The sequence below is a fragment of the Macaca thibetana genome, chromosome 12 (assembly GCF_024542745.1).
Source record: "Macaca thibetana thibetana isolate TM-01 chromosome 12, ASM2454274v1, whole genome shotgun sequence".
In the NCBI taxonomy this organism is placed as follows: Eukaryota; Metazoa; Chordata; class Mammalia; order Primates; family Cercopithecidae; genus Macaca; species Macaca thibetana.
The window spans coordinates 81,637,815-81,654,653 of NC_065589.1; the positions used below are offsets into that span (position 1 = coordinate 81,637,815).

Here is a 16,839-nt window from a genome sequence, read left to right on the forward strand (position 1 = left end):
GACAGAGCCTTTCTCTGTTGCCCAGGCTGAAGTACAGTGGTATGATCATGGCTCACTGCAGCCTTGACCTCTTGGGCCTAGGTGATCCTCCCACCTCAACATCCTGAGTAGCTGGGACCACAGGTACAGGCCACCACACCCAGCTAATTCTGTGTGTTTGTGTAGAGAGAGGGTCTCCCTATGTTGCCCAGGTCTTGAACTCCTGGGCTCAAGTGATGATCCTCTCCTGGTTTGGCCTCCCAAAGTGCTGGGCTTACAGGCATGTGCCACCACACATGCCTTTCTATTTTCTAGATATTAGACCTTTATCAGATATCTGATTTGCAAAAATGTTCTCCCACTCTGTAGGTTGTCTTTTCTCTTTTTTAAATAGTTTTCTTTGATGCATGACCAATATGCATTTTAGAAAGATCATTCTACAGAATGGAAAATAGATTTGAATGGGAAAGACTGGAGATGCAAGGAAACCAATGAGGAGGTAAGGCAATGGAAGTGGCAATGCAAAGAAGCAGATTAACTCAAGAATTTAGTCAGAATGGTTTACTGATTGAGTAGATGTGAGAAAAAGAGAGAGGAGTCAAGAATAATATTAATAACATCAGAAGTGGTTGTAGCCATCATTTTATTAAATGCCTATCATGTGCCAGATGCTTCACATATATCACAATCCTTAACCTAATTTTAGAGATAAGGAAACACAGTTCAGAAAGGCTGACTTGCCTCTAGCCAGACACGCAATAAGCAGTGAAACTGTGGCTTAAACACAGTCCTATGTATCTCCAAAGACCTCAAAGAAACATTCATGGCAATTGGGGAAATCATTACTTTTCACTGATACAACTTGAGTAATAATAATAATGTCAAATGCATGATTTATTAAGTGGCCCTAAACAACACAGATGCTTCATAAAAATTTCACAGAGAATTCAATTTCAAAATGTAATTACATGAAATAGAGATGAACAATAAAGATCATACATGTATGTGCACACATGCTTGTGTGTGTGTACATGTGCATGTAAGAGAAACTGTAGTTAAGGTTGTTGGAAAACATTTCTATGGCAGAATCTGATAGTCACCTTCCTAATGTCCATCTTCCCCTTCTTCTGTAACATAACCCTGATTTTACTACAGGTATCAATGATCCCAGCTAAAATACCACATTGCATAAACTTTCTTGCAGCTAGTTGTGTCCATTTAACTACGTCCTGCCAAATGAGATATACAGTTGACCCTTGAACAAATGGGGATGAGGGTTATGGGGGCTAACCCATCACAGGTGAGAATCTGTGTGTCACTTAACTATTAATAGCCTACTGTTGACTGAAAGCCTTACTGATAATATAAACAGTTAACACATATTTTGTATGTTATATACATTATATACTATATTGTTACAACAATGTAAGCTAGAGAAAAGAATATGTTATTTGGAAAAGTGTAGGGAAAAGAAAATACATTTACAGTACCATACTTATTTATCAATACAATAAGTTTACATTATCTGTTTACAAGGTGAATTACCTGTCTGAAATGGCAGGCAACAGCAGCTGGGGACCTCAATCTATAGTACATATCAAGCAATTCAACCTTCTCAACTGAGCATGGGGCCATGTACAACTGTGTTTGTATGTATACGTTTTGACAATTTTTTATTTTATAATAGATTAGTGTATAGTTTATGGTAGCAAATGATAAAACAGACTAGTGTCTCCTATATTTTATGCATTTGTGACATGCCTTTTTTTTTTTTTTCCAATATTTCTGGGCTGCCAGGTGCTGTGGCTCATGCCTGTAATCCCAGCACTTTGGGAGGCCAAGGCAGGCAGACTGCTGGAGCCCAGGAGTTCAAGACCAGCCTAGGCAAATAGTGAAACCCCATCTCTACAAAAAATTAGCTAGGCATGATGGCACATGCCTGTAGTCCCAGCTACTCGGGGGACTGAGGCAGGAGGATTGCGTGAGCCCAAGTGGTGGAAGCTACAGTGAACCATGATCATGCTATTGCACTCCAGACTGAGTGACAGAGTGAGACCTTGTCTTTAATAATAATAATAATAATAATAATAATAATAATTCTGGGCTATGCAGTTTGTCTGAGGTGTTTTTCAAATTGTTGTACATCTCAAAAAAAATTCTAGTATATTTATGAGAAAAATCCATGTATATATTTGAATCTATACAGTTCAAATCCATATAGTTCCAGGGTCGGTTGTAATCAGGAGTGCTGTGTGGAACTTATGCAAAGGATCCTGAAAGGAAACTGATTTATCCCCCTTTTGCCCTTTCTTCTCTTCCTGTTGCATGAAACTTAGATGAGATGGCTGAAGCTATCGCAATCACAATGAATCATGAGGTGACCTAAAGGAAGAAGGCCAACACAAGGAAAGTAGAGCAGAAAGACAGAATGAACCTGGGTCTCTAATGTCTTTGAAGTTTTATATTGGCCTTGAAATATGAGACATACCTTTCTACCTTGTTTAAGCCATTGTTATTTTGAGCTAACACAACCTTACATATAAGTATTACTTGCTTAAAGCAAAAACTGAAAATAATTCAGGCATTACATATAGAGTCTCCTGCCTCACACATACTGCTACCAACACAATATGTTGACATATATGCAAGATAGAGATACTTTGAAAAAGGGAGAGAAGATAACGTGATAGGAATTATTTTCACATTGTTATACAATTTAATTTTGTACATCTAACAGCAGATTGTAGATATTTCTCTAAGTTAGTTTTTGTGAAATTTTATTTTTCATAATAAATCCTCTACAGAGAACATGTTGTTTAAAGAGTTATATGCACTTAAAACTGAAAGATGGCCTCCAAAAATGTTCTATCAATTACTTTCCCATTACTGCTATATTTTCCTAAAAAATTCTTTTTTATTTAAAAAGAAAAAAAAATTTTCTACTTATTTTAACTTTTTTTTGACTACTTAAAAAGGCTAGAACTTTTCCATGTTTATATACCATTTGTCTTTTTTGTCAGTGAGTTTTCTCTTTTGCTCAACTTATTTAAAAAAAAATATTTTATAGGCCAAGGCTACAAATTGGGTACAGTGTATACTGCTCAAGGGATGGGTGCACCAAAATCTCACAAATCAGCATTAAAGAACTTACTCATGGAACCAAACACCACTTGTTCCTCAGTAACTTACAGAAATAAAAAACAAAAATAAAATAAATATTTTATAGGAATTCTCTGAGTATTATGCATTTTTGGGTACTAGCTCACTCTGTGTTATAGGTAAAAATATTTTCTCCCATTCTGACTCATAACAAACAATAAATGCTAGTTGTTATTTTATGAAGATAAACTTTAACGTCACGTTATCAAATTTTTCAAAGCTCACATTAATATTCTTACTAGAATTATAGTAACTTTTGGGAAGCCTGACAGCAGCTTTACAATACTAAGTCTTCCCATTTGGAAACATGGTATGTCCCAATTTATTTACAAATGTTTTTCGTTTTCTTCACATAAGTCATACACACTTACACATTTACATTTCTTGTGATGGTTAATTCCTGAATATTTTATAATTTTAGATGCTACTGTAACTGATTTGCCTATTTTTCGACTGTTTTCAGTTTATATAACTGTGTTTACCAATTATATAATTCTTGATTAAAACAGTTCTAAGAGTTTTCTAAGTTTATTCTCTTAGATTTTTATATTTGATTGCAAACACATTCTATCACATCCAAATAATAATAATCTTACCTCTTTTCCCCAATATTTATATCTGTTGTTTTTATCATATTGTACTACCAAATGAGATATCTGCATTTAGTATAGCTACTGTATTAAACCAAATGTAATTGTATATTTACATATTTCATATGTAAGCATATAAAAGAAATATTCAAACTTTCTTTCAGGTTACTAAGTAGGTCAATATTTCCACCTGAACAGTAAACTGTCAGATCTCAGAATTTATAGCGCTACATGCTTGGGGAAAAAAAAGGTAAATTTTTGTTTCTATGCTATTCTTAAAATGTTCTTCGCAATTCATTTTTTCACCTGCACATTCATTTACAAGTATGTAATCAAACATTATCAAAATTTAAAAAAAAATAGCAGATGCATCTTGGCATGAATAAATTAGGAGACTTGGAAAAACAGAACTGTGGGTGTTGTGGTTCAGTAATTAGAAAAAAATCAAATGACTAATAATAATCAAGCAGAATTTGTGTGGAATTCAGACTTGAAACTGAAAACTTGCGACATAAGAATTTAATTATTTTCTAACCTTCTTTTACTTTAGGACCTAACTGGCATCCAACAGTAATTACCTTAGCTTAAAACACCAACCAATTAAAAAGAATACTATGAAGAATTGGTAGCATGGGCCTTTCTTTTTATATTTTAAGTGTTACTAAAAAAACCCACCGTATTTCTTTCAATCACAGAGGGAATTACATTCCCAAATTTGGACTCTTTCATATCACAGCTTACACATTGTTTTCATTTTATAACCAAACCTTACAAGTTTTTGAGTACTACAGAGATTTTTTAAAACTGTAAAATAGGAAAAACTTCTGTAGATGGGCAGCAGTAACCATAAATAGGTTATTTCCTGGCAGTGGTACCAATACAAATTTACTTAAACGTGTAATGTTACAGAGAAATGAAAACCATTCCTACAGTCTGCTGAATAATTACTTAAGTCATAACTTTTTTACTTATAAAAGGTTAACTATTTAAAATATGGTAAGTGATTTATTTCTCTTTATCTAATCTCCACAGCATGAAAACATACACTAGAAAGATAAGAAATATTTTCCCTACGATCTAGCACTAATGGGGATTTCCAGTTGAAACACTATAATCAGGGCATACTTTTCAAAGCCAACCCTAATTCTGCTGGGATTTCCATTTGCATGGGCCCATCAACTTTATTTTAAAGCTTAGTTCTCTCAAAAGTCTTCTTGTTACACTTGGTAAATGTTATATACTGTCTCTTGGATAAAAGATGTATTTATTTTTAAAAGGGAAATATTACGTTTTGGTGTAATAACTAACAACAATCTTAACTATGATCCTGAAATCTTGAGCTCTAGCCCTTACCATTAATTCCTAGTCCCACATTTCTAATTGCTTCCTTAAAAATAAACTCTTTACCTCCTTCCTCAATCCTTCTACTTGTACCTAAATTGAAAATGCTAGTGGTACTACCATACTACTGGTCACCCAGGCAGGAAACTTTGAATTCCTCTTTGATTCCTCCTCCTGCTTTTACTTCGTCTATCCAACCAGTACCATGCTTTTTTTATTTGCCTATTGATACCTCCATTCCCACTGCTACCATGGTAATAATACAGACTCTTCGTATCTTTTGTTTGGGTAGTAGCAAGCTCCTCTCAAACAGACTCTCCATTTCAAATCTTCTCTTGCAGCATTCCTTCTATACTGTTGTGAAATTATGTTTCTAAAGTCAGGTTCTAAGCATATCATGCCTCTGATCAAAAATAACTCTTAGGCCAGGCACGGTGGCTCATTCCTGTAATCCCAGCACTTTGGGAGGCCAAGGCGGGTCGATAACCTGAGGTCAGGAGTTTGAGACCAGCCATGGACAACATGGTGAAACTCCGTCTCTACTAAAAGATATAAAAATTAGCCAGGTGTTGCAGCGGGCACCTGTAATCCCAGCTACTTGGGAGGCTGAGGCAGAATAATCTCTTGAACCCAGGAGACAGATGTTGCAGTGAGCCGAGATCGTACCACTATACTCCAGTCTGGGTGACAGAGCAAGATTCCATCTCACAAAACAAACAAAACAAAAAACTCCTCAAAAAAACCTCTTATCCTGACATCCCAAGTGCTGTTATTTGACTTCAAAAACTTTTCAAAACTTAATTCCCCACTGTTCACCCTCAGGTACTATGCATACTAGCCAAGCATATTGTTTCCTAAACATGTCCTGTGTGTTGTTTTCTCCCCAACACCTCCCCACCCACCCTGTTCCACCCAAACCTCACATTCCTGGTAACCACAATTCTACTCTCTACTTCCATGAGTTCAACTTTTTTAGATTTCACATATAAGTGAGATGATGTGGTACTTGGCTTTCAATACTTGGCTTATTTCACTTAAAATAATGCCTTTCAGGTTTATCCATGTTGTCATAAATGACAGGATGTCCATTTTTTTAATGGCTGAATAGTATTCCATTGTATGTATATCTATATACCACATCTTCTTTATTCCTCTGTTGATTGACACTTAGGTTGACTCCATATCTTGGGTACTATGAATAATGCTCCAATGAACATGGGAGTATATACATCTCTTCAACATACTGATTTCATTTCTTTGGATGTGCAACCAGTGGTGGGATTGCGGGATCTGTTCTATGCCTTTTCTATCTCCTAGCCCTTGCCTGTGATGTTTATTTTGCCTAGGGTAACATTTCTTTGTATGTTCAAGCCTTATTTATGCTTTAAGGCCTAGTTCGATTGTTGTTTATCTGTAAGACAGCAACCTGAATGTTGGCCAGCTTCAAAGTCAGAGCCTCTGAACTCCTACAGGGCTTCCCATGGTCTTCTCTATGGTAGTATTTCCTAATGTCTAATTTCAAGAGTATACAGATCTCCTGGAGAACTTGTTAAAGTGTAGATTTTGAGCCAGTAGGTCTGAAAGTTTGCATTTCTAACAAGATCCTAGGTGATGCTGATATAGCTGGTCTGTGGACAATCTGAATATGAAGGTGTTATGGTACAGACTGATTTTTAACTAATGCGCTGATTATTTAGAAGCTTGTCTAACTGTTCCTGTTTTCCTATAAATAAAGCAAGGATTCATTTTTTTACTATAACTTGTATAAGAGATGTTCAATAAATATTTGTTAATGTAACATTGCATAATGTATAAATGTGTATTTTCAGATTGCAGGTTTTCAACCCATTAATGAGTTGCAATCTATATGTATACATGTATGATATGCCTGGCACATTCGATTTTTAATAAATAATTATTTTTTTGTTTGTTTGTTTGTTTGTTTGTTTGAGACGGAGTCTCGCTCTGTCACCCAGGCTGGAGTGCAGTGGCCGGATCTCAGCTCACTGCAAGCTCCGCCTCCCGGGTTACGCCATTCTCCTGCCTCAACCTCCCGAGTAGCTGGGACTACAGGCGCCCGCCACCTCACCCAGCTAGCTTTTTGTATTTTTTAGTAGAGACGGAGTTTCACCGTGTGAGCCAGGATGGTCTCGATCTCCTGACCTCGTGATCCGCCCGTCTCGGCCTCCCAAAGTGCTGGGATTACAGGCTTGAGCCACCACGCCCAGCCAATAAATAATTATTAAATGAAAAATAGAAACATTCATAATATAAATTATACACAGCAAGTAGTAAGTGCTGTTAATCGTTATCTATGTTCCCTTACTCCCTGTCCCCTTCAAGAAAAACATACCTTAAATAATGAAGAGATTTCAAATATGCAACTGTATTACATGGTCTTCAACAGGAGTTGAAAAACTATAGCCCATGGGACAAATCTGGCTAGCTGCTTGTTTTAATAGAACCCAAACACATTCATTCCTTTACATATTGTGTAAGGCTGCCTTTGCATTACAAAGGCAAGGGTGAGTAGTTGCAGACCAGATGAACTGCTAAGCAAATATTTACTATTTTATTTACAAAAAAGGCTTCTCTATTTTTAATTACTTATACAATGCTTGGCATCTAATCATATGTATTCCAAAGATTATAAAGAACAAATGGTGGAAGTAACTTTTACCTTATTGTAATTCTTGGCTAATTCTAACATCTCTTTTACCACTGATTCATTGTGTTTACAGTGTTCACTGTAGTCCTGAAGTGTCAAACCTTCCATCCAACTCTTCTTATGCAAATTTAGCAACATCTAAAAAATAAAGAAAAAGTAATTATTTTTCTGCCTTGAGGATACCCCCTTCATTGTCTAGAGAAAAAAAAAAAATTTGACTTAATGATTTAAATTTAACTTTATTAATGCAAATAAACTCCAATTAGAATGCTCCTGTATTTATATTAATATAACTTAAGGAGTACTCCAACACCAAGGCCTTTGCATTTGCTGTCCTTCTACCTAGAAGGCTATTCTCATCTTTGCATAACTTGCCTTCCTCTCTTCCTTATAGATAGATGTCTTCCCTAACAATACTATACCTAAAATAGTCGCACTACACTACCTTAAACAAAATCAAAATCTTTCTTCCCTTAACCTGCTGTATTACTTGTATAACGCTTACAAAGACCTGAAATTTTTGTTTACTTGTTTACTGCATTTCTCTCCCACTAAAGGGAAATCAAGAAGGCAGGGATTTTGACCTATTCATTTCAAGACCACTAGGGTCTATATTCTAGAACAATATCTAATAATAGCTCAATAAACATCTGATGAATGAAGGACATTCATATTAATATTACACAAAGTATCTCTAATTTTTCATATAGCCTAGCTTTTCAATGCTAAGATAACGAGATAAATGCCCTATTTACTGAGTGACCTTGTGTCAATCTTTCTGATCCTCAGTTTAGAGATCTATGAATTAAGGGCTTGTATTAGGTAATCTCAAAGTTTCCTTCACATTCTGGTATTCCATCTATAACTTCCTTATTGTTAGGATGAAAAGCCATGAAGCTGAGAATAAAAGATTTATCTAGGCTGGGCACAGTGGCTCATGCCTGTAATCCCAGCACTTTGGGAAGTCAAGGCGGGCGAATCAGTTGAGGTCAGCAATTCAAGACTAGCCTGGTTAAAATAGTGAAAGCCCCACACCGGGTCCTATTGTGGGGAGGGGGATGAGGGGAAGGACAGCATTAGGAGATATACCTAATGTAAATGACGAGTCAATGGGTGCAGCACACCAACATGGCACATGTATACATATGTAACAAACCTGCACGTTGTGCACATGTACCCTAGAACTTAAATTTAAAAAAAAAAAAAAAAAAAAAAAAAGGCGTTCTTGAACCACAAACAACAGCATGAGCCATCTGTGCCTTAAGGACATGCTCCTGCTGCAGATAACTAGCCAAGCCCATCCCTTTATTTTAGCCCATCCCTTCATTTCCTATAAGGGATACTTTTAGTTAATCGAACATCTGTAGAAACAATGCTAATGACTGGCTTGCTGTTAATAAATACGTGGGCAAATCTCCGTTCGTGGCTCTCAGCTCTGAAGGCTGTGAGACCCCTGATCTCCTACTTCATACCTCTAAAACAAACAAACCAAAAAAAATGGTGAAAGCCCGTCGCTACTAAAAACACAAAAATTAGCTGGGTGTGGTGGCACACGCCTGTAATCTCAGCTACTTGGGAGGCTGAGGCAGAGGAATCACTTGGACCCGGGAGACGGAGGTTGCAGTGAGCTGAGATCACGCCACTACACTCCAGCCTGGGTGACAGAGTGAGTGAGACTCCAAAAAAAAAAAAAAAAAAAACTCATGTGCAATCACACCAGCAAATTGGGGTTGGACCCTATATTACTGATCATGAAACTAAACACCTTAGTTCAACGTTTCTCAAATTGGACTTACAATTCTGAGTACTTATTCTTAGAAGTTTTTAAGTTTTCAAGTTTATATTTTAAGACAGTTTTTCTTAAAGTCCTACCCTACAAATTTTCTTCAATTGAGGACTATCATTAAATAAGTTTTCCCCTTTGGATGATTCACAAAACTGTGAAAAGTAAAAGAAAAAAAATGATGGCTATAAAATGATTGTTGTTTTGTCAATAGAACCGTTATACTTTAAATGAGATCCCTGACCCATGAGAATCTGAAGATGTACTTGGAGATATATGGGGGTTTCGTTTAGAAAAATTATCCTACTTGCTTAGAAGTTTACAGCTATTTGTGGTACAAATTTTATCGTATATTGGAAAATAAGCTGCCTGTCAAAATCACCTATAAGGCTTTTCAAGATACAAAACTCCTCCATTCCCTTCCTTTGGTTCCAAAGGCACTAATTCTCCCATTTTCTTACTATGGCTCCAGGGGCAAAGAGAGTATGCCAAAAAAAATTAGGAAAACCCTCCACAGATGATTTCAGTTTCTTTGATTGCTTCCTAGCTTCTCCACTGATACCATTCTAGAAAATACATGTTTGAGAAATGTGGATGCTGCTACAACTACCTATGCTATATAGCCACCTATAATTAAGTGTTGAGACTTAAGATTTCCCTACCACTTCAAAAGCAAACAAAGACAGTTCCCAAGGAGCAGCAGGATATTCCTATCATACCTGGACAAGGATTCCCTTGAGACCCTCAAGTAAGGCTTGGGGTTAAATATACAAGTTGTCTGGATAAGAGTAAAGGCAGAGCTTTTGTTACCAAGAAGGCAGTTTAACAGCTAAACTGTGCTATTAAGAACATAAACATAACATTAAGTAATTTATGTAAGTGCTTATATATTTGCTGTTTATGCCAAGGAAAATGGCTAAGTTTATGAGATACTCCCCCAAAAAAGAGAAAGAAAAAATTGATGTAATTAGCTAGACATTTCCGAATAGATGGGTATCAGATAGCAGTCTGATAAAATATTTATATTCTGAATTTTGTTTGTACCTGAGTGGTGCCATTTTTCACAGCCTGTACTCATTCCATGTAAAATTAAAAATAAGTGTTAAAAATATAGTTAATCAACTAAATCTATCACAGCAGAAGTAAACTGTGGTACACAGGCAGGAATTAGAAGACAGCTTTATAGGATCCCCTCAGGCCAAGGGGGAAGTAGTCCCCCACTCCCCTCGCTCATTACATGCTCAAGCACTGGGCTCTTCAGATGAGTTTATAAGTGGATTTCACCTTTTAAAACTCTAGTTTAACAAACTTAAAAAAAACAAAATTAGAATTCTTATTTCAAAGAAAATCTTATATTGCATACCCTCCCCCCCCAGTATATAGATTAGATTAAAAATGGACGTGATCTGGTTGAAAGAGGGGGTAAGCGTGGAGAGCCCAGCTCACTCCATCCGCCACTTGCCATGTACCAGAATCCCCGTCTAAGACACCTTGGTGAGAAACAGTTTGGGCTAGATAGAATGATCTTATTTGCTACTGATTACTTATCACTTTCAGACTTGAGAGTGGTCTCACTAACCAAAACTTACTGGCTATCAATCAACAGTAAACTCAGTGTTCTTTTAAAAAATGCTTTTAACTTTCTCAGAGAGAAATACAAGAAACTAATTAGGTGGGTGACTAATTGTAATAGTAAAGAGGGGGAAAGTGGTTCAGATTGTAATATCAAAAACAACAGGCAGAGTTAAATACTTGGCATTAGTTGAGAGAAAAACTATACTAGAAATAATCCTAAAATAGTAGAAACAAATGAGAATGCTAATTCATCAAAATGTCAGGTAATGTTAAAAACTAATCAAACTTGAAAACTGGTATAAAATGGGATAAGAATCTAGTACAAATTATCTGAAAACCCTATCTGTTTCTCCTTGACTCACTTTTAGTTTTCCTTAGAGTAAACATGGTATGTTTTCTAAAAGCACTAGGCTGGGTGCAATGGCTCATGCTAATGATCCCAGCACTTTAGAAGGCTGAGGTGAGAGGATCACTTGAGCACAGGAGTTCAAGACCAACCTGAGCAACAAAGCAAGAGTCCGTTTCTACCTCCCACCCACCACCCAAAAAACAGCCAGGTGTGGTGGTGCATACCGATAGTCCCAGCTACTCGGGAGGCTGTAGAGTGAGGATCCCTTGAACCTAAAAGTTTGAGGCTGCAGCGTGCCATGATCACACCATTGCACTGAAGTCTGGGAGACAGAACAAGACCCTCTCTCTTAAAACAAACAATCAAAAAGCATGACACAACTGCAATTTAAGTCATTCCTCTCAAATTTATAGAGCAATGTATTTACTAATTTAATTACAAAAAGCCTTTTTCTTGAAGAAGATAAGTTAATCAGAAAATCACAGAACTAAAAGAAATATTTTTATGATTTATCATAAAACCAAAGTGGAGTGTTTGATTTATTTCCTACTTCCTCTCCCACTTCAGCACCTACCAATAAGGTAAAATGTGTTTTTAAATAGTCCAATAAAATATTCCTTTATTTTGTGCTGCAATTCATCAATAATGGAATAATATTTGGAAACACTGAAAGAGGTCAAAAATTCAAATTTAAATCACATTCCAGGTAATAGTTTAAATGGTTTGAAAAAGACTTTTTTCCTCCTATAAGATAAAAATTCAAACTTACCTTCTGTTCCAGTTCATTTTTCCGATAGTTAATAGTAATGGAGTAATAATGTCTGTTTAGTCCATGAATTAATGCCTATATAGATAAATGATTTTAAAAAGGACACATTACTATTTTTCACCTAATAAAAATGTTTGAAACTGTTGATATTCTTACATAATACCTGTACCATCCTCTAATAAAGGCATTTTATTTTAAGTAAATTAAGACAAAATTAAAGTATTTTTCTTAGCTATAAGTTTAAACCTAAGGTTTAGAGGAATGGGTTACACATTCTTCAAAGCATGATATGGAGGAGCACAAATTAAGCAGTTTCAGTAGCCTTGCTCAGTCAGAGATAAGGTTTGATCTTATTGTAAGCTAAGTTTATAAATCATTCATAATTTATTAAATCTAACTTTATGATATCTAGGGGGCTCATGGGTATTTCAAATGAAAAGCCTAAAAAGCTACAATAACACAACTGTTTCTTTACCCACATTAATCTGGAGTTCCCCTTTTCCTCATTCAGTTATGATTGATTCAGATAATTATGTTATGCATGTCTCCAAATTAACAATGTGGATTTTGGTCTTTACTAGGTCTGTCTAGCTAATGCTCTTATCCAGTGACATGCAGTCTCACTAACCAGAATTTTTTTCACCTCACTCTATTTCCAAGGTGAACAGTCCAATCATAATAAAATCTTAAGCTAACGGCATGGCTTTATTAAGAAACAATAATCCTGGATGTCCTGAAATCAAATCACAACTGCCCCCATATCTAAGTCTAACAACATCAAGTGTTCAAATGAGGTTCAACAGTATTGTGGTGGACCTAAAGGACCCTCTGGCAGCCTAGAAAAACATGAAAGTACAGAAATACACCTTTAGGGATATTTTTAACAAGTATAAAAACAAAAAGGACTTTGGAGTTAACCCTCAGGAATCTAAAGACAAAAGCTAACCAAAATAATCACCACTTCTCTAACTAATGGACTTTTACAATGTAGGTCTTAAGATGTCACCGAGGTAGAGGAAGAAGGGGTAAAAAAGAGAACATTTAATGAGCAGCTAGTATCTGCTTTACACATTAAATCTTCTAATCTTCACAGTACTGTGAGGTAGGGCAATTCAATTTGTATTTTGACAGATGAAAATAAAATGCAGCATCAGGCTCAGTGGCTCAAGCCTGTAATCCCAGCACTGGATCACTTAAGCCCAAGAGTTCAAGACCAGCCTGGACAACATAGCAAGACCCCATCTCTATAAAAAACAAAAACAACAAAAAAGAAAATAAGACACAAATAGTAATTTGTCCAAGTTTATAGCTAGTGAAAGGCTAGATGGGGATCTGAACCTAGGTCATTCTTATTCCCTAGCCTATGTTCTTTCTAACATACTATGCTACAATACATGTCAGGAAATTCTTGGATTAAGTCTGTGTACTTTAAGGATCAGGATGAAACAAAGCATTATGTTAATTTTTAAGCTTTGCTAGCAAAAATCACTCCAATGAGTATGAAAATATTTTAGATGAGTACTTTAACAATAGATTCTTATTTTACCAATGTCTGTTATAAAAGTGAGCTATGAAATTCCATAGGAAGCAGTGACTGATTGTAAAGTACCAAGGGTATATATTAAATCCTTATTCATTTCAATAATCATCGGGAGCAATGAATTAAATTTTAGTGCATAAAAATGCTATTCTGTACAGACCAAAAAGTAGAAGTGATCAGGGCTTCCTTTAATCTGTGCTATTTGTGTACATTAGGAGATGAATCATCCTGGTAGAGAATTAGAAGAAGGTGCTCAGTCCTCTAAGCAGACATAGTCTGGCTGCAGACAGTGGAGCTTGAGCTGGAAGCTCCCTCATCCAAGCATGTTTGCGCAATGCACTCACTAATTGCACAACCCTACATGGTGGTCATAAAGCTAGTAACTGCTATAGCCAATACATACAGAAGCCAGTTGATGGACCCACAGATACTAGGCCCTATATTTTTGAGACTATCAAAATCAGATAGTCTCATTTTGATAGTCATGGTTCATGATAGTGACTCATGGGTTCCTGATAGTGACCACCAGCATGTGAGCTGATGGTTGTTATCAGACTTTTATCCCTATTACTTGAAAATCAATTTTTTAGATAAAAGCAATAAAACTAACACAGACAGCAAGAAAGATCAGCAGGTATAACAATAACAAAACAATGGTAAGTTTAAATCAAATGATATCCTCAAGTAGTCTTTCAATTTCACTTACTCACCTGCTGTGGTGCCCCCAGTGCCTTCCTCCCAAATCATAAGTCAACCAGCCATGTCCTTTTTGGGTTCATGTAGAACTACACACGACCAACTGACTTATGATTTTACCTCTATGCACTCACTGCTGTGGAAAAGCAGGCGCATTATAAAAACAGTTTACGAATTATATATAAGCTATTCATGGGTTCCTGATACGTTTTTAAAGTTTTCATGCTCCTTAAAAAGGTGTGCTTGGATCTAAAGACAAATTTGTTTGCCTTTATTTTATACTGATAAACTGAAAATATGGTGGTAACTGATATCCTTTAAATCACGTTCTAAAATGAAGCTTTCTGAATATAAATAGAATAACTGAAAAGAAACAAAATGTGTTTTGTGGTTCCCTCTAGAGTGGAGAACCGAGTTGCAGAAGGCGAAAGAGGAAGGGAGAGTTTTTGCTAAATGACTTTGTACTTTAAATTTTTTTTAACTGTATATATATTATCTATGCCAAAATTAATTAATTAAATTTCCAACGATAATATAAAAGAATGAAGCAATCTGGTTATGAGTACTAGTTCCTGCATTACCTCACTGGGCAACCTGGGCAACTCACCTTTATGGGCCTCAGGTTTCCTCATGTACGAAATGATTACAATGGCTCCTTTCTAGTGCAATTGTTTTATAACTTATATGTTCAGTAATTACTGATACAATGTTTTCCAAATAGCTTAACTCTATTAAACAATGCAACTGTACTCAACACTATACTTAGAGGCTCTTAGCCTTAGCACATGCATCTATGCATCAATATTTACTAAATTTCCATTAGACTGACTACCAATCTTCAAATTTACTGTGACACTTAAGAATCCAAAATGTCACTGAACAGTTTATAATGGAATAGTTTAAAAAATTTAGTCACTAAAATAAATGCTTGTTAACTCTCAATTCTAAACATTTGACAGTAACAGACAAATGTTCCAAGTGCAAAATAATATACATTATCATATATTAATATAAAAGCCTAGAGTACAGGCATTATACTTTCTCCTCTCTATGAAGATTATTAGTGGCTTCTATTATATAAAACATGAAAGTGAAAATAACCTTTGTCTCTTAGCTTATTTCAACACTGTCAATTAGTACTTTAAAAATAACATTTTCTAAAAGCAATGTATGTTTCACTGAACAAAAATTTAAGAAATATGGGCAAGGAAAGACAAAAAAATCTCACAATTCTACCATCCAAAGGTAACCAATGCTAATATCCTGGTATAAAATATACAGGCACCATCTATAAAATACACGCTTGCAGAATGCAGAACTGATGTATTCTGCTGTATAATCTTTTTCTTACTTAACGTATTTGAACTTTTCCCAAATTATTAAATAGCCGTCTACAATGAATCATAATTTTTCTCTACTACTTTAAGTATAATAGTAAAAAAAAAATCTGTTAGAAAATCATTAGTGACCACCAGCATGTGAGCTGATGATTGTTATCAGACTTTTATCCCTACTACTTGAAAGCTGGTTTAAGAGCAAGGCCCCTCTTAACACCAGCTAATTTCCCCTTCAAAATAAAAGGCATGGCATTTCTGAAAGGCTTCTGATCCCAGAGTTAAATATTCTGCTAACATAAAGTAAAATTCATTACAGATATTACTATTCCCTTCAGGCTCTTCTGGGTTGTTTTCTAGCTTGTCTTAGAAAAATAAGAAAGTACATTAAGATGTGGCTTTGTTCTGTGACTTGTTGGCTTGGTCCCATTTGTGTGTTTTAGTATTGAAATTGTCTTAAAACTATAGAGCACCCAGATAGATGTCATTCTGATGGGTGCTATATAAACTGTGAAATAAATATATTTAGAAGTTCTAATTGGAAGGTAAAACAAACTAAAATGAAAGGAAAAATAATGATGCTGTAGTTGTTATATACACATGTTGTTTAACACAGGTTTGGAACCTGCTTTATAAGGTGCACTTTAAATTACAGGCTGTAAAGTAAGATTAAAAAATACAAACTGGACTGGTATTAAAAAAACACATTATTAATATTGATTACAGTCGATTTTTAAGGTTAAAAAGCAGTGCTTTAATTTTAAAAAAGAAATCTGCAACAGGTGGTGAGTGAGTTGCAATTAGTAAAAACTTCTGGCAGAAACATACCATGTAGTAATCACAATGATCTTGGCTTGTGAGATGCTACTTAACCTTTTGCAAAAAATAATGAAGCAGTATGATGCTACTGGAGTTTATAAAAAAAGGTCATTATCACAGGCTAAACAGGTCCAATAATATATTCTCTTGGAACATGCAAGTACGGGCTTGTCTGTACCCAGTCAAAACCACTGGTAGCTTATTTCATACTCATTATACTTTGCAGTTTTCCTTGAC

At 35.6% G+C, this 16,839-nt stretch overlaps 1 protein-coding gene and 1 long non-coding RNA gene across 5 annotated transcripts in view; one reads left to right on the plus strand and one right to left on the minus strand.

The window, feature by feature from the left end:
- Positions 1 to 16,839, plus strand: part of LOC126932950 (uncharacterized) — a 78,962-nt gene that overhangs the window by 20,998 nt on the left and 41,125 nt on the right. The gene's annotated exons all lie outside the window — the stretch shown is intronic.
- The window catches only part of PSMD14 (proteasome 26S subunit, non-ATPase 14), a 109,669-nt gene that overhangs the window by 9,203 nt on the left and 83,627 nt on the right, over positions 1 to 16,839 (minus strand). For both annotated transcript variants that reach the window (XM_050752289.1, XM_050752290.1), the window contains 2 exons: positions 12,214 to 12,288; positions 7,750 to 7,875 (listed from right to left, as the gene is read on the minus strand). In XM_050752289.1, the coding sequence (XP_050608246.1) occupies positions 7,750 to 7,875; positions 12,214 to 12,288 (201 nt within the window). The remainder of the gene's footprint in view (positions 1 to 7,749; positions 7,876 to 12,213; positions 12,289 to 16,839) is intronic.